Source organism: Drosophila suzukii, chromosome 3 (genome assembly GCF_043229965.1).
Source record: "Drosophila suzukii chromosome 3, CBGP_Dsuzu_IsoJpt1.0, whole genome shotgun sequence".
NCBI classification, from domain to species: domain Eukaryota; kingdom Metazoa; phylum Arthropoda; class Insecta; order Diptera; family Drosophilidae; genus Drosophila; species Drosophila suzukii.
In genome coordinates this window covers 25530090-25552385 of record NC_092082.1, presented here as the reverse complement: position 1 = coordinate 25552385, position 22296 = coordinate 25530090, and the positions used below count along the sequence as shown (strand labels likewise).

At 44.5% G+C, this 22296-nt stretch overlaps 3 protein-coding genes across 8 annotated transcripts in view; 1 reads left to right on the top strand and 2 right to left on the bottom strand.

Moving 5' to 3' along the window:
• Ten-m (teneurin transmembrane protein Ten-m) overlaps positions 1-22296 on the top strand; it is a 346722-nt gene that overhangs the window by 76056 nt on the left and 248370 nt on the right. The window lies entirely within an intron of this gene.
• Trxr2 (Thioredoxin reductase 2) lies at positions 1427-3273 on the bottom strand. Its single transcript, XM_070996101.1, has one exon. It carries the CDS (start codon positions 3083-3085, stop codon positions 1538-1540), a length of 1548 nt encoding a protein of 515 aa, XP_070852202.1. The 5' UTR covers positions 3086-3273; the 3' UTR covers positions 1427-1537.
• On the bottom strand, positions 4328-5726 carry LOC108007444 (uncharacterized). Its single transcript, XM_017071105.4, has 3 exons — positions 5193-5726; positions 4979-5142; positions 4328-4929 (listed from the first exon to the last, which is right to left on the bottom strand). Exons 1-3 carry the CDS (start codon positions 5275-5277, stop codon positions 4612-4614), a joined length of 567 nt encoding a protein of 188 aa, XP_016926594.4. The 5' UTR covers positions 5278-5726; the 3' UTR covers positions 4328-4611.

Sequence of the window (22296 nt, the reverse complement as noted above, 5' to 3'; positions counted from 1 at the left end):
ACGCTATCCAAGGGACCTGGTTCGGGGCGCAATAAAAAAATAATTTATAACAAAGGCGCCCAGGAGGAAGAGGCTGCGAAGCGAGGGCGAAGCAAGACCAAAAATGCTAAAGTAAGATTTATGCAAATCGGAAGTAAACATTAATCAAAATTTTTTATCCCTTGTTTGTTGCTGCTATTGCCACGGGCAGCCATTGTGTGTGGGTGTGCCCCAGTTTCTGGCGCCACTCGCAAGATTCTGGGTCACCGATACGGCTCCGGACTCGGAAGCGGATACGCAGGTCACCTCCAGGGGAACAAAGTGTTTTTCACCATGAACTTCATAAATTAAAACTTCATATGTCAAAAATGGCAATCGCTCTGAGGGTTTTCAGCTACCAAATGCGGCTGCGTCATTTATATTGAAGTGTCAAATCAGCAGAACGGGTGCCACACATCCCGACGAGCAGTCCGTAGTCTGTAGTCCGTTGCCCGTAGTCCGGAGAGATGCAACCCAGATACCGTTGGGCCATGTGTGACCCAGTCCAGTAGTCGAGAAATAAGTCATATGCTTTCAGAGCCCGTAAAAGTTAAACGATTCAACGTTCACTTTAAAATCTTACTTTTATTTTTGAGCCAGAAAATAATTTTGAATAAGAGTTCTTTGAGACTTTTGTATTTTCGATCAGAAAATATTCATTTCAAAATAACAGTTATTTTTCATTTGGTTTATTCTATTCACTTTTATTTTTCTATTTTAAAGTCTAAAATAATAGTTATTTTTGGCGATTAGTTATATTTTATTTTTTAGAGAATTTTTTTTTATTCTATCGTAGGTGAGATTGGACAGAATAGTAAGCAAAGTTTGGTTGAACATAACAGCTGTAAATAAAGAGTCATCACATTGGAAAGCCTCTTTTTTTGGCTATAACTTGTTCCTACATCTCAATTGGAGCATATTTTTGTATTTCTCTTAATTAAGAATGAAGAGCACAAGAAAAAATACAAAACGGTTTCGCGTTTGACACGATATTGTGCTTCTGAAAAAATTACGTTAGGATATCTCGTGAGCGCCCAATGTCCAATAGTTTCTCTAACATAATAAATATATTTTATCAAATGTGACAATGACAGAAATTATTTCAAATTTTCCTTAACTGGTGACGTTTACAGATCAATTTTTTTTGTGACGTCCCCTAGTGTTCTAATTTTTCTTCATTTAGAACGGCGGGCAATTTAAATGAGCTGTTTAGCCGCTAGGGTCACAAAGTATCCTTACCCCTTAACTGTACTTACCCTACTCTCCCCAAATTCTATTTACAGTTATAATTATTTTGATAAAAGAAAATTAAATAATTATTATCTAAACATGTTCACATCAACTTATTATTATACATCGCAAGATAATTGCATTTTTAAGTCCTTGTTATTAAATTTGTTAAGTAGACAACTACAAACGCCATACTTGAGTGTGTATCAGATGCCCGCTATAATTACAAATGCCTGGAAACGTAGTACTTCATTTACTACCACAAAACACTGAACAAGTAAACACCGGACTAACTGCAGCAGGAAGCTGGAGTGGGGTCCCGTCCAGATCGTTTGGTGATGGAGAGGCGCGTGAACTCTTCGGCGGTGGTGGGGTGGATCCCCACAGTGTTCAGCAGGGTCTTGACAGTCAGGCCCGACTTGAGGGCAGCGGCGAAGCCCTGGATGACCTCGCCGGCCACTGGGCCGATGTAGTGCAGGCCCAGGATCTTCTGGTCACCGGAAATTTCGGCCACGGCCTTCAGGTAGCAGTGGCGCACGCTCTTCTGTGGAATGAAGAACTCTGTGGGCTTGTAGTAGCCGTGGAAGACCTCGATGTTCTCGGCTCCGCGCAGCTCGATGGCCGTTTCCTCGGACATTCCGACACAGCTGTACTCGAGTGGCGTGAACACAGTGGTGGCCACGTCGGCGTAGTCCATCAGCTGCGTGGATCCGGCGAAGAGGCGCCTGGCCAGCAGGCGTCCCGCCAGGATGGCGACCGGCGTGAGCTCCGGCCGCCCATATATAATGTCCCCCACGGCAAAAATGTGGGGTGCGCTGGTGGCCTCTGCGGCGTCCACTACAATCTTATCGTTGTGGGTCTTCACTCCGGCGGCCGCCAGGTTGAGGTCCTCGATGAGACCCTTGCGTCCGATGGCCCACAACACCGTGTCGAAGACGTCGCTGCCGTCCGTTTGGGTGGTGGTGTTGTGGTACCGCACCAGCAGCCGTCCGTCCTCCTGCCGCTCCACGGACTTGGGGATGGTGGTGCCGAGAAAGGGGATTCCCCGCTCGGTCATCATGGCCGCCAGCAACTCGGACATCTGGCGGTCGAAGCCGCGCAGCACAATGGAGCGCACCATCACGGTGGGCTCGTAGCCGAGGCCCTTGAGGAAGCAGGCGCACTCGAGACCCACGTATCCTGCGCCCACGACCAGGGTGCGACCCGGCTCCCGCTCGTAGCTGAATATGTCGTCGCTGGTGATGCCCAGCTCCAGGGCTCCGGGGATGTCCGGGTAGCGGGGTCTTCCACCCACGGCCACCACCACGAACTCCGAGGTCACCTGGAGGCGTTCGTTGGGCCTGACCACGTACTCGATGGTGTGGCTGTCGAGGAAGGAGCCCACTGAGTTTACGTACTCCACCTTCTTGTCGCGCAGGTCCACGCGGGTCACCCAGTTGACCGACTTGATGTGGTTCTGCACGGAGCGCACCAGCTTGCGCCAGTCGGGCCGGAGGTTCTGGTCGTCCACGTTCCACCCGTAGGCCACCGCCTCGTGGACCGCCTCGCCCAGCAGCGAAGCCTGGTGCATCAGCTTCTTGGGGATGCAGCCCACGTTCACGCAGGTGCCGCCGATGCCCCACTTGGTGCCCGCTGGAGTGGGCTTCACAAAGTCGAAGCACAGCACTCGGGCGCCGCAGTCTGCCGCCTCCTTGGCGCAGGCCAATCCTGCCGAGCCGCCGCCGAGCACCACCAAGTCGTAGTCGTAGCGCGGATTCGAGGACGCATGGCGACACCATCGAAGGGAGCTGCGGATCGAGGAGCTGGCGGAGGAACGCAGAAACTTCATCGCCGACATACTGGACTGATGGACGGATAAGATGGGGATGTGTAAGAATCCCAAAAGGTGGAATAAAACTTGTAATTTACAATCCGGCACTGCCAACTTGTGTAAGTAACGTTGATTTTAAACAGGCTTGTAGCAAAATATAGCAAATAGAACCGGCGAAAGTAAAGTTCGAGCTGTTATAAGTAATCTTATATAAAACAAAAACAGTTTTTTAAAACACATTCTGAAACTAGTGACGATCGTACCCACAACATACAAATGTTCTGATATAAACACCAGGAGAGTGCGCTAAGGCGACAGCTATAAATACACAAAAATATGCTAATCGTCTGTTATGGTCACGTAGGATTATTTATTTATTTATTTAACAAATTAAAGCTAGTATATAATACTAAAATTAATACTTGAAAAAGAAGGGGTGCTGGAAGCTAAAGTCCTTCGGCCCGGTAAGATTATAAACTTAGTCTAATAGTCAAACTTATTAAAAGTTTACCATTCCCATCGCAGTTCTTCATATGTCACGAAAAATTATACAAAATGAATTTAGGGCAATATTGCTTTTAAAAGTATTTTTCATAACATATAAGGATTACTGCCACATTACAGGTGTTCAGTGTTTTAAAGTTCCCTTGACCGACCCATGCTCTCACTGAACCCGAAGTGGAAACGACATTTTTCTTTTAGTTAGCTTAGTTTGTGCTTAAGACTATGGGGTAGGGAGTTCTCCACTTCGGTCTGACGATTTCCCTCAGCGTAGCTCACATTCTATACCAAAATGATTTATAAGTTAGGTTTTTGCCCGAATCTTTGGGGAACTAGTTCCGGAGAACTAATCGAGTGCACCCCGGGACCCAGTTTTTCGTCGGAAGGGCGCGTGCCTCCGTATATCCTTGAGAAAATCGACGGATATCTTACGCAAATGTCTCCCTTCGAAGTGGCCGAACCTTTAGCATACACATACAAATCCAGTGAAATGTCAGTTTCAATGATTTATGCTCCTCGACCATGGACCATTTGGAATTTTTGGCAGGCCGTTGGTAACCAGTTTCCTGCCCAGGCATCCCATCCCCAAGTAAATGGCGTTCTGGTCTGCTGCCTGCCCAATCCCACAACCGATCCAAGACCATGTCCATGGCTTCCTAATTTCTAATCTAATATTTTTGCGTACGAGTGCCAGGCGGCGGACGGGTGAGGCAGGGAAATTCCTTGCCTTGGATGCTTGGCCATGTCCAATGTCTGCTCTGGATATGATTTACTTTTGCGGTTTGTTTTTGGTGCGTTTAACCGCAAATATTTAATGGTTTTATTTCCCGAAGCTCGGCCAGCCCTCAGCTGCGATTCATTTGTACATGTCCTGGTGTGCGGGTGTGTGCGTGCCGGGTATCTGTGTGCCTGGTGTTTTCTGGCATATTTATTAGTTGAACCAACGACCCAGTATTTGTAGATGCCGCAAGGTTAAGCCCCTGACTGATGGCGACCCAGTTAAAGGCGGCTGAACCTGAGCTTCGGCGTTCGGCTTTATATTTTCTAAAATCCTAACGTTCCGGGCCATCGCCAATCGTCACTGAGTCCTCCAGTTCTGGCTGAGAACGGGAATGCGACTGGATTTCGGGCTCCGACTGGGTCTGGGGATCTTCGGGGCGCTTCGTCTGCAACTTCATTGTGCCGACGATCAGGCCCAAGTGTAGCGTGTTCATAACAAGTCCAAAAAGGACCAGGGGCACGTAGTATTCCCAGCAAAGGTCGCTCCACCACAGGTGCCACACTAGCTTCATGTAGAAATCAAATAGGCGCTGGTAAACGTAAAAGTTCCACATGAGAATCAGGGCCACCAGCAGGCCAAAGTTGTGGATCTGGTGGGGCAGTAGGTTAATGAAGTCACCGGGCAAGAAAGATACTTACCTGGAAGAGGGCCGGCAGAAGGAGCAGGAAGTTCACGTGCAGGTTCACGTTCCACAGGACGTCGTCGAACTCTACCCCATCATTCAAGGTATCCGGTGGCTGAGGACCGAAGATTCTGCCGATTAGGGGGATTCGGCGCCAACGACTGGCATTGGATGATGGAACTAGACGAGAGGTTTTAGTGATTAGAATGTGTTCTTGACGCAGAGCTTACCTTTGATAATGCGTTGTACTTTCCTGGCCATGTACACCACAAGACCGTTGTAAAGGAGCAAGTTAAGAGCTGGCATGCAAACCATTATGCTTCTGTGAAAAATATACTTTAGCTCTGTCTGACTCGGACGGGATCAATAGGGCTACTGACTGAGTCGGTTTGGGACCTTACCAAATTGGTGACTTAAAAGGAGAAAAGCACTAGTCATAGGAATCCTAAAATGCTTCTATTGTTACCATGGTTTTGAATTTTCAAGTAATTTCCATTTTTATTCTCTCTCTTACAGGTAAGTGGCACCTATCCCCCTCGGGTGAGTACAATCGCGTTTATTTGCATTATCTCGGGGACTAGGGCGAATTTAAATAAAGGAATTAATATCTGAAAATTCTCCAACAATGAAACTTTGCCAGGGAAACGCGGGAAAAACTCTCGGAATTGATGCGATAAAAGTTTAATTCAAAGTAAGGCTTCCCATCCCGCTACCCTGCCGCCAACTTGGTAGGCCTAATGTGCTGACAATCGTTGGATTCCAGACCACTCAGACCTGGATTCTCTCCCCCCTGGTATAATTTAAACTTTAAAATGACCAGAGACGGGTCTTGGCAACAACAGAAATGGCAGAATGCAACCGGGGGAGGTGGGGAAGTTCGGCGCAAACTTTTGTAAAAGTTGTAAAAAATGAAAAAGTTTCGCCAATAAACATTAGAAAAACTTTTGCGCCTCGTCTCACCTCACCATTTTATGACTTGAATCTCCCTCTCCACCGGTAGGCATAATGCCAGTCCTTTTTGCGGCGGCACCTGCCTAGCGACAAGTTTATCAAATGCTTTCCCTCTCAACCAAATGAAGCTCAATTTCGGAAAATCCTAAAAAGTTATCTTTATATTTCTGTCTGTCGCCAGGCAAACGACGAGGGCCACTTAAGGCCTGAGCTCTGGAGCGGTTTGGCCGCGCTGGCAGCTCTTTGGGAGCCGTCATGGTAATCAGACAAAAGGTCAAATAATTCATCAAATATTAATTAAGTTTGCGCCTAATTAGTTTGATTCAGCGCCGAGACGCCGCCTTCGCCCAGGGTGAGACATCAAAAAGGTGTTGGCTCTGGGCCCGCGGCACAACTCGGCCAAAAACGCGAGAGAAGGACACCCCGGCTGAAAAAGCCGCCTGAGACGGTTGCAATTGCCCAATTAAAGTCTAATTACGCAGGAACCTATGAGGAAGACAGACGGCTCGGGTCAAAAGTTAAACAATTTGGCAAACAAAATATTTGACAAATGTCGGGCATGGGCAGAGGTTCGAGCTAATACTGACGAATAGGAAACGCTTAGTAAATTAACAAAAAGCCAACGTTTTGCCAGAATTTCGAACAATACCATAGAAGCTTCGAGAGAAAACCAATGGTTTATTTTCGTTTGTTTGCTGAAATATTTGCAGATGGCAAACTTTTTGCAGCAATTATTTAATTTGTTGCCGATGCGAGGCATAAAGTGTTCAATTCTTTTCCAATTTCCCTCTGTTGTTGCCCGCCTCGGATCCTGAGAAAATGTTTCATTCCATGCACAAATATTTAATTTCGTTTATTGAAGTATTTGTTGTTTGGTTTGGCTTCCAAACAGTTTGTAAGGTGGTTGAATGCTGGAGCAAATTTCTGGGAAAGGCAGGACCACACACGTGCCTTGGCACACGCAACTTCTTGACCAACATTCCGTTCCGAACCAAGTCTTTCTCAACCGGCGGGCATGGGCGAGTTCGGCCTTTATTTGCAGTTTGTTGTTTGTTTGTTTGCTAGACCCACTTGGAACAAAAATTTTATTAATTAATTTGAAACTGTTGCTATTGACGAGGTTTCAGGAATTAGCCCTTCCAGCAAGAAATATTTTGATTCGGCCTTCTGCCGAAATCGATTAGTTTACATAGGCAAAGTATTTTAAACTCATATTGGTTGGGCAGTATTTGCTGGATAAGATTTCCCATAATTGATTTGACTTTGGCCCCTGAAACCTGCTTGCCTTGGAAAATCCCTTTGTCTCTTACTCCAATTAATTAGAATCCAAATCCAGAACTTATCTCAGAATTAACTACACCAATTTTCGCCTGAAATTGTTTTTAATATTCATAAACCAATTTTCCCCATCGCTCTCGATTCCTCATTCCTGCAGAGGCTATAAAAGTGGGCCATAAAAATTCCAATAAATGCATAAACCCAAATCCACAAAATTGGTTAGACATTGCCAAAAAGTCGGTTTTACGAGCCTTCTGTTGAGTCCCTTCCCCGTATGTTCGACTCCTCTCCGGAGCGAGAATAAACGACTTGAAAATGTTTTTAATTGCAGGCGAATATTTTGGGCAGATTACATAACTAGCATTCGAGAGCTCGGCTGGGCTCATAAAATCCATCGCCCACACACAAATGGTAAGGGAGTGGGATATCTGCCCTATAATGGCACATAAACCGTTTCGTATCCTGCATATATTTTTCAGTTATGTGGCCGGCAACAACTACACCAGCCACAATTAAAACCAAGGCAAGCTCAGCAGAACGTTGTGCGTAGATATTGCCCTGCCAGCCCCTTCACCACTGTCCCCTTCAAAATCAAGTATACGACATGATAGCCACATTTTTGTGTGTGTGGCATTGGTGAGTCTGGTAAAGTGCGAATTACAACACTTCCTGCTGGGCCCTTCAGTGCGGCTTTCTTTACGAGCACGGCACTCGACCAAAAAACAAAAGTGTGAGAATTTGGATGCTCATGGGGTGGAATCGGAGCTGTGTGTTCATATTTCTAGTTGTATCGAAAGCAGCTTTCTATCGAATTATTACCTTTGGAAGGCAAGTCTATTTGAAATGCCGCACAATGGGCTTAATTGCCCGCAGTTGACCAATATTGTGCGAAATTAATTTAACATAGAAGAGCCGAACTCGTATTTGAGCAGTGTGAAAATATGCACTTTGTGGATGGAGAGCAGTAGATCAAACTGTAGGGTACATGATTCTTAAAAAAATAAATAATACTATTTTAATTTCAAAAGGAGAAGGGCGGTCTTTCGAAAATGTTTTGTTAGGGTAAGTTAACGACAATTTAAGTATAGATTCATAATCTTATGAAGTGTGCAGTTTTTAAAATTTAATATTGTTATATTTGATCTACCATTAATAATAATTACGTAAATCTATAGTGACTGTGTCTCAAGGATAAATTTAAAAATCTGATTAGTAATTAAGGACAGACAGTGGAATTGCATGGCATTGATAATTACAATTGTGGGACAACGAATGAATTTAGAGCTGGTTAATACAGAACAATCTTTTGATTGTCTCATTTTTCTATGCCTGCTCGCAATTAGAGATTGTTAAATGCAAAAAGCGATGCTCTAATTACACATTTAATGCTTTTAATTGCCGCAACAAAAAATAAATTCAAAATCAGTTATGTTTGGCATCTTTTGATATCAATTCAACTAATCCCGTAATCGGATTTGGCTTGGCAGTTCAATTGCATTGAATAATTAAAGCCCTGGCTGGGGAAGCTGGCATGGGAAAATGATTCGGATTCTGATTACCGAATTGGGCTCCTTCCTTGGAACTCGAGCTCTTTAATAATTTCGGTTGGCATATGCATCACCCACATCATCGTAAAACTTGAAAAAGTTTTGGTGTCGGAAAGATTCGACATGCAAAAGTTTTCCATGTAAATGACTCAGAGTGCGATGTGTAGTTGGATGTATAATACATATGTGTTTTTGGTAAGCAGTTTACCTATTGCTGAATTACCGTGCTGCCTAGGTAAAAGTTGAAATGGTTTTTGCATGTTTCTGCGGTTATCAAATTTTCTGCTACCAAATGTGTCGGGAAAGTGCTGGAGACAACTACTGATGGGATAATGGACAGGTGTGAAACAATTTAGTGCGCATAGCTGAGATGACATCAATGCCGCGAAGCCTGGTTACTCTTCAGTCGCTCTTAGGATTGATTTTTTGCGCTACTCTATAGGACACAACTTGTGTAGTGCAATGGATAGACGTGATTCGAGCAACAGAGAGAGTTTCTGGGCAATCGAGTCTAGAGAGAGTGCATAAGTTCTTCATTTAGCAGTCGATCATTCAATTTCCCAACCGTAAGTCGCCCTTAATCACACGAATCCCACATCACAGCAGCCTTACATCAACGTTTCCCCCATGGACCCTGGTTTGGGAGTCCACTTGAACTTAACTACAATTTGGTCGCCCCATTCATGCATATTGATAATCTTGAACGCTTCAATGCTCATTTACTCATCTTGAAAGGTGCACTGCCCCGAAGCACTCCCCCAAAGAAGGTCCCTAAATTCAAGTTTTTAATCATGCGTGGGCGGTCAGTTAGCCTTTGATTCGTTTTTCCCCATCATCTGCTCGGCGATGTCCCCATCCCCTGGTCCTGTAATCTCCAAGGGATGTGTGTTCATTTTGGGGCTACATCATTTATGGGCTTCTTCATCCTTTTCCAGCCAGAGGCGGACACTTTTCCAATCAACTTGAGTGTATGCCAGTGTGCGTGGGGCCGTGTGTGGAAAGGAAAGGGCAGGCAAAGGACCCTTGTCCTATTTCCTGCTGATGCTGACTTTGTGCCGATTTCATATTTTTCATTCGACAAAATAGATATTTTTTAATGCCTTTTATTAAATCGGCTTAGATTTATTGTGCATGTATATCATCGTTTCACATATGTGAAGCAACACTCGAAAAAGTCGGTATCATTATTGAATTTACTGAACATACTTGGAATTTCATAATATTTATATGCAAATAAAACAAATATATGGTATATAATGTAACATTTTTTATTATTTATAATTTATTTCAAATACATCAAAAGTATTTATTTTTCGAAATAAAGGGTAACGGTTAATTAGTAAAGTGATGCTATCGATGGTGGACCCGGACCCAGACTATCGACTACTCTGATTTTTTCATTGATCTGTAGTGTTATCCGTTGTTTGAAAAACCGAACGGCTTTAAGTCAAAACAAATTGTTTTTAATCGTTTATTTCTTCAGTGTGTTTAAGCAAAAGCTTAGTGTGTGTAAGTGACTAAGAGTTGGCTCGTGAAAATGGGAAAATTCCTTTATGGGTCTTAAAGAAAATATTGGCTTATAGTCGGCCTAAATTGCTTTTAGAGGCAAGGGTCAGCGAACCGGGTTGAAACATAATCCCCCGTAATCTAATGAAGACGCAACGGAGTAGCTCTCAATTTATTTAGAAATCTTAAAAACTTGCAATTGGAATGTGTAACCGACTAAACGTTTACAAATTTGACACAATTTTCTATGAATTTTCAATGTCCTTCTGCCGGACTCTGTTCGCCACACACATTTGCAGTAGGACATTCCGGTCACTAATTGTGATTGATGCACTTTAAAATTGTTGGCAAATTATTATTGCCAAAAGGCACGATGGGCCACCACCCCCTGCCTAACTCAATTAGTCAACCTGCCTGCTGCTGCTGCTGACGTTGACGTTCCTGCCGTTGAGTCCTGGCGTCCTGCAGTCCTAGCCAACTGTTGCAACGAAATTACCACAAAGTTTTCTGTTTGCTGCATAATTAAAAAGTTTGAAAAGCTTTTGCCGAAACCAGGCAACAGCCAGGACCCGTCCCCTCCCGGAAATCTGCCGCCAGCCTCCGGTCCGCCTCGTCCTTCATCCTGCTGCATACTCCGGGCTAACTATTATAAACCAGCGGTTATGCGGCGGTTGCAGTTTTTGCATGATTGACAGCCCAACAGCCTGAAACGAGAGCGAGGACGAGGACGAGAAGCACCAGGAGAAATAGGAATACGACGTCGAGGACACGCCGTTCATGGCACCAAAAGCTAGTCAAGGACATGCCCACGCATGTGCCCCCTCACCCCCTCATTGTTGGGAAAATATTTTGAATTTTTCTAAAAGTTTGCCACTGGCTCCCACAAAATGTTTACATTTTTCATCAAATGAGTTTTAGATAATTAATTCCTCTGGCGAAATGAGAACAAAAATCATTTATATTTCGCTCTTTATCCTTCTTTTTTTCCATTTTGTAATTAGAATTTGGGGCTAATTGCGCATGGGTGTGAGTAGCCAAGGTCGCGGCGGGTTTTCAAAAAGTTGGTGGGAAACTAAAGTTGTCGTTGCCGTTTAGTGGTGATTCTTTGAGCCCCGCCGTTGAAAAATTTGGTACCACGATGCTTTGGAAACGTTTCTACAATTTAATTCCTGCCCCTCTACGGAGTCTACACTTGGCTAGCTAATGACAACTGATTAGGGCTTAGCTGTGTTGTGTTTAAAACTTTTTAGCCAAGAAACTATTTATGCGGGTTCCCCATGTCCACATTTTGAAGCGCAGCACATGTGTGCGGGAAGGCACACAAAGTGTCAACTTACCTGTCGGAGGAGAAGAGGAATCTGGAAGTGGGTGACGTGGGGTTCCGAGGGATGTGTTGTGGAAGCAGCCGCCGCTTGTCTCATTAATCATTTAAAATAAACAAACGCAAGTGGAACGCAATTTGTTTTATCGTCAGTCGTGGCCCCTGCTTTCTGTCCTCGGCTAACACCCCATCACACTTATCAGAACCCCCTATCCCGTGGGTAGCACGTGTAGCTCTCAGAGCCTCTGCACTGATTTTTCGCCACTCGCCAACACGGATTCTCGCACACGCATAGCCAGCCACCTGACCGCATGACATTAAGCAATTAAAATAATTACGCAAACCTCTCGTAGGATTTGTTTTACCTGGCCAGTGGTTCCACTAGATTTTCAGGGTATGCAATAAGAAACTATTCGTAATTTCCCATAATGGCAGCATTACCAATACCCTATACTTGTAAGAAGTTTAACAATGCAGGTTGGGACACTTTTTTCATTTCACCAGCCATTTGGTTAGTAACTTGTGAATCAAAACGTGATTTCTTAATAGTCTTTTAACTTTAAATTTAAACATATTTAATTTAAGAATTTAGGCGGGACACTTTCAAACCAATATTAAATTACCTTAAAAGCACTCAAAACGTATATACATTTTTGGTTTTTATTAATTTTCGTTAGTCCTCACTTTGGTTTTCCTTTATTAACTTTGACCAAATTTTCTTTTTGTTAAAACAAGAACGCTGTTTTAACGAAATGTTCTCTAAGTTCACATAAATATACCTTGACGAAGGCGTCCCCTGGCGGCTGAAACAGTTTTGCATGCAAAACGGGTGTTCCGACTTACAAGGCAAAGACGCTTTCGTCTTGTGTTGTTAATCGTCGCACTTATAATTGTACTTGATATTGTAAAGTAATGAACAAAATTCGTTCTTACCTTATTCCAATAAAATTTTTCGATTTCATTGAATTTTTATTAAACTTGAAAACAGACACTGTCCCTCCCCTAGACTCCTTTAACCCACACCCCTCTCCCTATTCAGTGGAATAACGAGCTACTTAGGAACCCCTAGAACCTGATGGGTTATCCCAACTTCCTACCTTTAACCGTTTTCGAAACCGTAGCGCTCGTACAGACAGACTGACAGGTGATCCTGACTAATAACTAATGTATTATATTACATTAATTATGATATTTAAGGGTACAATTAGCTAAATATTTTTAAACTTCTGCATGTTAGTTGAGCCTTTATCACACTTTTTACGACTTGTATCGGGTTGCAGAAATTAATTTGCAATGATCCTTATGAAATAAAATATTATTAAACGGAAGTTGTGCTAAATTGACCCGTCAGAAACTTAATTTTTGTGAGTTGTGGCAGATATATGCATACCTTAGTCACGACATGTATCATGCCATTGTTTAGCTAACCCACCTTCGTGTCCTCTGATTCCGGTTCTTTACTGCAGCAAACTTTAAATGTTTTAATCCCCGTTCAGGTCGGAGCTGAGGGCAAATTAATCTGCTGCGTCCTAGCCACTTTTAAACTAAAGCCAAACGGCTTAGCTACCCCTATATGTCCGAGGACCCAATCCCTGTTTCGCTTCTCCTTTGCTCCTGCCGGGTTAGAATGCTGCATTACTCGCCAAGGCAACCTGCAAAATGCCTGATAATGGATTATTCCATGCCATAAATGCAAATGCAGGCCAGGGCGCATAACTCCTCTCCTACCAACATGGTGGTGCTGGCCAAGGGCCCAGCCAAGTTACCAACGATGACGCCATTTTGTGTAGCAACAGTTACGGCTGGAAAAAGAAAGCAGCAGAGGGTGGGGCCAGAAGGTGGGCGGGCCGGGGGCGGGGCACCGGCAGGTTTTTACGGCCACGGCAACTGCAGTCAACAAAGACGCGTAAATTATTTTAGATTTACATTTCTGCATTTTATTTGTGCCCGTAGTGTCTCTATCCCATCCCCCTGCCACGCCCCCGCCCCTCGCCCATCCTGTTTGCGTTATTGTTGTCCGCCACTGCCGCCGCAGGCAGGCGTTAAGCAAGACGGCGTCGGCACATAATTTATGCAATTTTTATGATTATTCATTATGAGCCAGGAAGCGCCAGGCTGGCACAGTGGGTATCCCAGAACTTGGTTGTGACTGGGTTCGTTGCAGGAGTAGGCGAAAGTTTTCGAAGCGCAAATTATTGGCCCAAATTTGCTCAAAACCGATTTTTTAACCAATATTTAGTCTTGAAATGAAAATTCTCTAAAATAGGAAGAACTAAAAATTAACTTTATTATGCGGTTTAAGAACAACTATTTTTTTAAGCAGCATATCAAATCGTGCTTTTTGGTTGGGTACATCTTGGCCAAAAATTGGTTGCAAATCGAGAACAAAATATTCTTGATTCAAAAAAAAGTTCCATTGCTAAGAACGAATGTTTTAATTTATAGATATGCAAATTAAGAGGAAAATGGTCTTGATTCAGGAATTTTGTTCTTTAATGTGTCTCGCGTTTTTCCTCGCTGTTAAAGAGTTAGCACTGCTTTTGTCATTCTATGGGTAAGTATTAGTAAATGAAAACCACTTTAACAAATAACAACATATTAAACCATTTTTTTAAATATAAAAAACGATTACTTGGTATTTGTTTCCATGGTTACTAAAAGGGACCAGCGTATTTTGTAACCAAAGTTGATGTTGCAACACCATTTTTTCTATCACTTTTCACGTGAGTGTTAGGCGACTAAAAAGTCAAGTGGTTGATATATTTGAAAAATAAAATGGTACGGTACTATAATTAAATTTTAGGTTTACAATTGTAAGCTTTATTTTGCATGGCTCTAAATCCTAAGGTAAATGTGATAAAGTTCGAAAAATGTGGGAGCAGAAGTTTCAAAGTTAAGTAAGCGACGGTATGCACACCTAGGTAATACTACCCGAATTCATTTTATCAAGGATCTCAACCACGGTGCGGCCTCCTGGTTTGTCATGTCTGCGCCGCATTTGTTTCATATTTTATGCATTCATACAAATTTTTTCTCTAGCGCCAAGCGGAAATGCAACAAAACGTTGGCATTTTTCCTCCACTCGTCGGAGGAGAGCAAACGACTCTCATATATTTTTTAACTAATTAGCATTAATTTAACCAACTGATAATCCCCGCGGCTTACACCCACTCCAACTGGCAGTTTCAGGTTCGTTTTCAGCGCCCTCTCCTTTTGACTCCATGCTGGAGTGGATGAAGACTGTTCTGGTCATCGTTCCGCCTCGTCGTGCAAGTTGTTGATTGCGTTATGGGCCAAGTTAATAAAGTCATTTGCATCTCTTTAAGTGGCTCAGTTTCAAGAGATTTCTGATTAACACATTGTTGGCGCTCTCGGAGGGTTGAATTGATCCTACCCGTATAGGAGAGTGCTTAAACAAAAGACGCTGAAACTGGAAATCCCATAAGCCGTTTTGGCATTGAGTTTCCTTCTTTTTGTTTCGGAGATTCTTGACGCAAAAATGGATATAAGTACACAAAGAAACCCACTTTCCCGTCGCATCCCGCACAAAACGGCGTGTGCCACATAAGAAAACGTCAATCTAATTGAAATTCTAGACAAAATCTTCCGCAAATTACCTTCATTGACAAAAATCTCTAATCCCCGCACAGCGCAGCGAGGGAGACGAAACCCGAAGACGGAACCCAGACTCCGATAAGTTATTCCTCGCTGTGGGGGAGTCCCAGAGCCGCAGGAGGAAACATACTTGAAACGAAGCTGGAGCAGAAGCCAGCGGAGCCCGGCGGAAACGGAAGTGCAGCCGGGAGCAACGATGTGTCTGTGTGGGTGTGTGACAATTGGGATGCAGGTGGATCCTGCTTGAGTCGCTCCGCTCCGTCGATGTCTTCTTCCTGCCCGAAAGTCGAAAGAAATACGTAAATACTTTGCGGTCTTCCTCCTTCGCCTTTTGTCGCCATTACGCTGAGTGCACTGGCCCCGGCCACGCCCACTCTGTCCCAAAAGGGACGACGATGATGACGACGGTGACGATGACGATGATGATGATGATGATGATGGGGCAGAGGGTGGCACATGAGGCCCTCTCCAGCTGCATTTTTCATAGCCTGCAGCTGCCTTAGCGATTTAATTTAATCAACTGAAAGCGCATTTGCAGCTTTGCTAACCGCGCACACACACAAAAGCATACACGGGACCCACTCACACACCCAAGGCGCGTCTTACCCTCCAGGACACTGCTCCTCAGCTCCTTGCATGTCTTCGTTTTGGGACATTGCTGTCATTCAACCCGCTCCTCCGCCCATTGGGCAATCTCGCCTGGATTGAGGCATCTAAGCTGGATGCCCTGAGTTTTCCTTGCCCGACGAAAATTCAATTTTCGGTAAGCTTTTCTCTCCGATCTTCGCGGCTGCATCTTTTGTTGGGGTTGTTATAAATGTTTCAACAGGGGCTCAATCGAACCATTAAAAGCTCGGAGTTATTGTTAGGATTTATTACACAGGTTAACAGAAATTTTAAGCACGCCTAAAACGCAGATAATTTGCCAATACACCTAGTCTTTAAGACTTTGCGTACTTGTGTTTAAAAAAAAATTATAATTTTTATTCGTCTATTTTTGGCTTGTCATCCTTATTTAAGAGCTAGAGTTTAAGGCCACAGAAAATCAAAATTTGTGAACAGCGACTAAAAATCAAACAAAAATGTATTATTTATTAAAAAACATTATATTTAAGCCACTCTCCAGACATCTGTAAAAGTTTTGGATTTAAGAAAATTATTGGCAATTGGACGGCTCCAACTTGAATTGTTCATCAGATCTGCATGTAATAAGATACCTGCGCTTTATATAAAGGGACTACCTTGACCTTTTATACAAAAGAAAACGTTTTTGCAGGTATCACAGATCCATTTTTATTTGAACTACCCTTAACCCTCTTGGCATTTTTAGACAAATGTTGAAATATATGTATGTATATGTATATCTGACATGCGTTCAAATGATATATAGAGTGCACTTTCGAAGATCACGAGGAACTAATCCGGCGCACTCCTCCAGGGCTGTCGCCCAAATCTCCTCCCCGAGTGTTCGGCTGCCTGCAGCTTAATCATGTGCTAGACAACACTGAAACACGCACAGAAACACCCACGCAGCTAGGCAAACAAACGCGCGACACGCAGATTTACACTTCACTACACTGAACAACATAAAACGGGTAGCAGGGGGAGGGGGCAAATTTGCCTGCACATTACCAATGACAACAAGCCCGTGGGGCTTTTGGGGGCGGCGGTGCTGGAGCAGCCCTAGCTGAGATAATAATGATCCCAAAAACACCAGACACGCAGCCAAACAAAAAACTGGCGAAACTTGGCGCAAAAAATAAAACCAACTTCAAAAATGGCAGCACTTTAAAAACTGCACGCTCGTCTCCCTGCTCGCTGCAGCCACGCCCCCAACGCCACCGCCCACCGCTGCCGGCGGATTTTCATAGCGAGCTCAGCGAGGGAAACTTCTGCTGCAGAGCGCCAAAGTTGGCCTAAGGCCAGCAAAAAACAGAGTGATGGAAGGGTCTGGGGGAGGGGCAGTCGGACTGACAGCCGGGGAACCCCCTTTTTAGCCCTCGCGGGCTTATAATTTGTAGCATTGTTGTTGCTGCGGTTTCCTCTGTCGTTTTTTTCCACGGGTATAATTTTCACTCGTAAGCGCGCGTAAAATTTGCACGCATTTTGAAGTATAATTTGACATTAATTCGATGCCCGCGGGACAGCGACGCATCCTGTCTGCTACTCTACCTATTTACCGCACTTTTTTCGTTTATCGATTTCTGTGAATACGAATGAACTTTTCACAGCATACTTAGTGGCATGGAGTCTAGATAAACCCTCGAAACATCATATGAAATAAGACGCCTTTTAGTTGGGATCGCCGTTCCTCTGGCGATCTGAAAACTCATTAAAATGCGATGACAGAGCCCAAGTTGTAAAAGGAGTGGGAAACCTGACCGCCAATTAAACTCCTTTCGTTTTACAACAGATTTTAGATTTGGTTTTATTGCACTTGGCCGTCTTCTTTCAGCAACCCCACAGCTCACAGTCCGCAGTCCGCATAACCATAACCAAATTTATTTAAAAACTGGAAACTCGACCAGCGGGCGCAGAGAGAACGAACCGAAGAAAAAGATAGAAAAATGTTGCACAAATGCTGCCAATTTTAAGCATGGGAAGGGGGAGGGGAAACCTTGCCCCAAAGAATTTCAAACAATGAAGCTCAGTTCTGGTCAAAGGCAAATACCACTGATTGTGACAATCAGCGTGACAATAAAATTGGCGCCCAGGAGCAGGATTGGGATTCGAATGGATCGGGATTGGGCTTTCGGTTTGGGTTTGGGTTCGGGGATTGCCTTTGGGATTGAGGCTAAATGCTGGCAACAGCTGGCGGCGGAGGGCGTAGATCTGGGGCAGCTTTAAAACTTTGACAATTTCCATGGCCACGCAGAGCGACGGAAGAATTTTAAAATTCCGACATGTCAGACTGGCAGGGGCGGGGGCGGGGGTGTGGCCAGCAAAATGACAGCCCGGTGACACGCACAGACCAACTGTCACACCCGCTGAGCGTGTGTGTGTGAGTGCCTAACCCTTGCAAAATCTTTGCAGAAGTAAAATTCTCTGAAATGGGAAAGCAGGGCAAACGCAAACATTAAAGGCACACACAGCAAGATGATGACTTTCCCTCCAGGCATCCACAGCCACATCCACATCCACTTGGTCCGTTCCTTAGCTGCCTGCAACATTATCTAAGCTAACAAATTGTCAACACGTACAAATGCGTTCACTCAAACGTAAACGGGGTAATAACCATTTTTCGTAATAATTTTATGTCACAACAAATCTAGGTTATATAAGCGATTCTCCTGCGCTCGCAGCAGTTTTGTTTGCTCATCCTCGAGGACTGGCAGATGGGTCCTGTCATGGAGGTCGTCCCTGCCATGCTAATGTGGCATTGAGCACCCTGCAAGCCCGGGATTCCATCGAGGGTTAGCACTCAGCCGGCTTGGTGACTGGGGTCTCGGCTTGGCCAAGTCGGGCTTCCAGGGGTCCAAGTCGGGGTCCGCAGGATCTGCCTATGCAAAGGCTCGTTGGCGCAAATTGCTGGCTTCCGCTCGACCAGAAGCAGTCGTCCTGCAGCAGAGTCCTGCTGCTGCTGTATCGCGCTGAGATATAAACTAAAGTTGTCACGTAAGCAAAGTTTATGGCCAGAAGAAAAAACGAGGAAAAGAAACCGGAGGCAGCTGAAGTCACAGAGAGAGACTCGCATCCCGGCGATTTTGCAGCTGCTTTTGGCAAATGACAGCATTTCGTTGGACACGCGCCATGCCACCAAATCATCCGCAGACCAATCCCCGCCAGAACACCCATCCTCGAACCTTCGCCGATCCCGCCAAGACGTTTTAAGCAATTGCGTTTATCATTTAGCTGCTCCGCTGAGCTGGCGAAGGGGCTGGCTGGGCAGGGGGCGTGGCCTGCCACTGATTGACCAAATGATAGACAGACGACACGAGACCCGGCTTCCCTCCGTCCCGCCACCCGGCTTACATCTGCAGTTTCGCCTTTGATTGCAACTTTCTTTTCGCCCATTTAGCACGTCCTGGCATTCCGTCGAATCCCCGTCCCTTTCACCATTCGCAGTTAAATATTTCAACGGCGCCTGGCAATTGCGCAATTTGTATCTTTCCTCCAGTTGGCACTTTTCCCCGTTTTCCTCGGCCCCTCCACTGCGGGAAAGCGGCGGAAAAGTAGGTCGAATCGTCTACACAAGGCCCCGTTAATAATTCCGTAATTGTTCATTAATATTAAATGGGTGCGGGCCATGAAAAACTAAGCGGATTGCGAGGGGTTTCGGATAGAATATTTTCTAGAGTTTGTGCTGGACTTTGTCTTCCCTTATTGATTCATTCGGCGGGCGAATGATTAGGTATTATATCCCTGAAATTTCAGATTTCGCGGCCCATGCCTCATTAGGATACCCACAAATTGGCAGTGCAAACGTCGAGCGTCGCCTAATTGGATTTTTGACAAGCAGCGGGAATCACGACATTTGCGACAGCTTCGACATCAAGGCCGGCGATTTGGGCCAAATCAGCATTTCAGGCGGAACATTCCTTCATTCCGCCCTGAGCCTTTCCGCACTTTGCATACGTGCATGCGCATATGAAAACGAATGTGCAATTTGGCAAATTAATTGCGAAATTAGCGCAAATTTTGCATCGAAACATGAAATTGGGCAAAGTAAGTTTTACTAATTAAACGCGCTTTCAATTAAAACTGATTGGCAGGAGCCCACCGCCCCGCTTCCCTTCTCGTTCTTCCCCTGGGTCCGCGTGTTCATCAAAGTGACGGCAAAGGTCCCAGCGGGATTCCTAATTGAAGGCCGGCACCGCAATCGCTCGAATTTAAAGAAGCCGAGTGTCGGTATCAATTATTAAGAACGCAGCTGATGAGGTCCCTCGCCAATCACCCTTGAAGGGAGCCAGTGCAGGCCTCAGATTCGGATTGGAACTGTGGAACTGGCAAAATATTTGCACACCGCCGCACGTGGCATGGAAAAACAAAGGTCCAGAGTGTGTTTGCCTAGCTGCAGGGAGCACGTGTGTGTGCTGCGGCATCGGCCCCTTCCTAGGCCCGGTTCCACTCAAAGTAAAGCACGATCTTGTTACGCAATCAAAGACGCATTTGAGGCAGACAGAGGACAATTCCACCTGGCGGATTCGAGGTTCGGAGGGAGGGCCACGCCGTCTGGCCCGAATGAGAAATTACATTTTTTATAATTAAAATCCAATTTGTGCTAATTTAGCGCGTTTGTCTCGCATTACGCGGCGACCACGCCCCCACCGCCCAACTCCCACCGGTGGCAAGGACGCGCACGACAAATATTGTTGCTGAAAGCGAATTTATTTGGGGAACTCAGAGCCATATAACTGCAACTAATTACGGCCTAGCGAAAAAACGGGATGGGAATGCGAGTGAATGGAGAGGAAAGTTGCGACTATGAAAATTAATTGAAACGCTTAGACAAAACTTAGGAGCGACAAGCACTTAATGCATTTAGCACAACTCCAAGTTTCCCCAAAGCGGGGAAAGGGAAAAACCCGTCAATGGAGTGCGGGGAAGAGGACTCGCAGTAGCGAGAAGCAATTTAAATCTTACTAATTACTTGGGCGACAAATTGCGCAGGGCGACAGGATAACATAAGGCTGGATCCGGAGTCTCCTGGGATTGGCAGCCTCCCCCGGCGAAGGTGTCCTGGAACAGGTGTTGGGCCTCGTACGACGGCGCGTCGTCGACTATTTTGAAAAATTAAGTGTCATTTGGCTGTCTCGTGGGTTCATTGTTTTCTTGTCGTTCCTCGTCTCTTCTGTAGTTTCCTGGGACCTCCTGCTCGTTTAGCTCTGCGCTAACTTTAGTTGGTAATAGTAAGTGAAAGGGGGAGTGCTGTGGCTCTATAAAGAAGAAAATGATCTCATCCCCGTTCCAGAACTCTTACAGATCATTCGGTTTCAGGAGAAAGTGGGTTGGGGATAGTTACAGATGTTTGGATATATAAGAAGAAAACGGTTTACCTTTAAAGATTGTTTTTTTTACCTTGCAATATACAATATATAAAGGGTACATTAGTTCATAAGTAATGATTCACATCCATTAGATAAAAAAGAAAGTGTAAAATTTAAAAGTATAAAATAGATTGAATGTAAAAAGTGTACTTATTTTTCTTATTTATTTATTGTACACTGATTCGGCCATAGTTGTTAGGACTTTCAGCCGGACTAAATTATTATTACAGGTTTACTTAATTTATTATTATTATTATTAACTTTTTTTAAATTTTTATTTTATTTCATTTATTTATTTATTTTTTTTTTATTACTTGACGATTTCCAGTGAGACTTGAATGGTTACTATTCGGTTTTAAGTTCATAAACAATCTTAACACTTGTCTAATTACGCTATTATGCTAAAATCTTGTAACTAGTTTAAAATACCGGCAAACGGATCATAGATTGGTGATCTCACATATAATCCGACGTCGGTCATAAGGGTTTTAAAGTTTTCTAGAGTGCTTTTGATTCTGTCTGCAGTGCCTTACATAGTGACTTGATATTTTTAAAGACCATCGAAGGTGTAGCTTTCCTTTCCCCGGCAGTGAAACCTTTGACGATCTCTCATTCTAACGGGGCCAGAACGCTCCATAAATTCCCTCCAAGTGTGGCCGGACCAGGGCAGCTGGTTTCGGCTCCGGCCATAAATTTTTAGTTTGTCGCAACAAAGTTCATTATTTCTGGAGTCTTGGGCAACTTTTCTTCCAGGCAGCCGAAAATAAACAGCAGCCGTTGCCCAGCTCCCTTCTGCCCTGCGAGAACAATTGAAAATCTTTTTAAGTAATTTCCACACGTAATCCAACATTATTGCAGTTTTTCCAGTCTGTGCCCGGCCAGAAAACGCAACTGAACCCAAAAAATATGGCAAGCGGGGACTGCAGGGCACCTCCTTCGAGCCAGCTCCTTGCCACTCGCTCCACTTTCCGCCATCCTTGTCCTTCGTTGTCGTAACAAATTGCAGATGGCGCATGTTTTTAATTCATTTCACCAGTTACTCGGGAGGATTCAGCTTTGTTGTTTGTTATTCATTCGGCTCCGGCCCGGTCTCCTTCCGTCTTCCCTTGTTTTCCCAGTAAAACAATAA

Bases quoted from the DNA above. Each gene is read 5' to 3' on its own strand.
- Trxr2 (XM_070996101.1), bottom strand. From the start codon at position 3,085: ATGTCGGCGATGAAGTTTCTGCGTTCCTCCGCCAGCTCCTCGATCCGC.
- LOC108007444 (XM_017071105.4), bottom strand. From the start codon at position 5,277: ATGGTTTGCATGCCAGCTCTTAACTTGCTCCTTTACAACGGTCTTGTG. The intron at 5,143-5,192 runs GTAAGCTCTGCG...CCTCTCGTCTAG, and splicing joins AGTACAACGCATTATCAAAG to TTCCATCATCCAATGCCAGT. The intron at 4,930-4,978 runs GTAAGTATCTTT...CTGCCCCACCAG, and splicing joins TTCTGCCGGCCCTCTTCCAG to ATCCACAACTTTGGCCTGCT.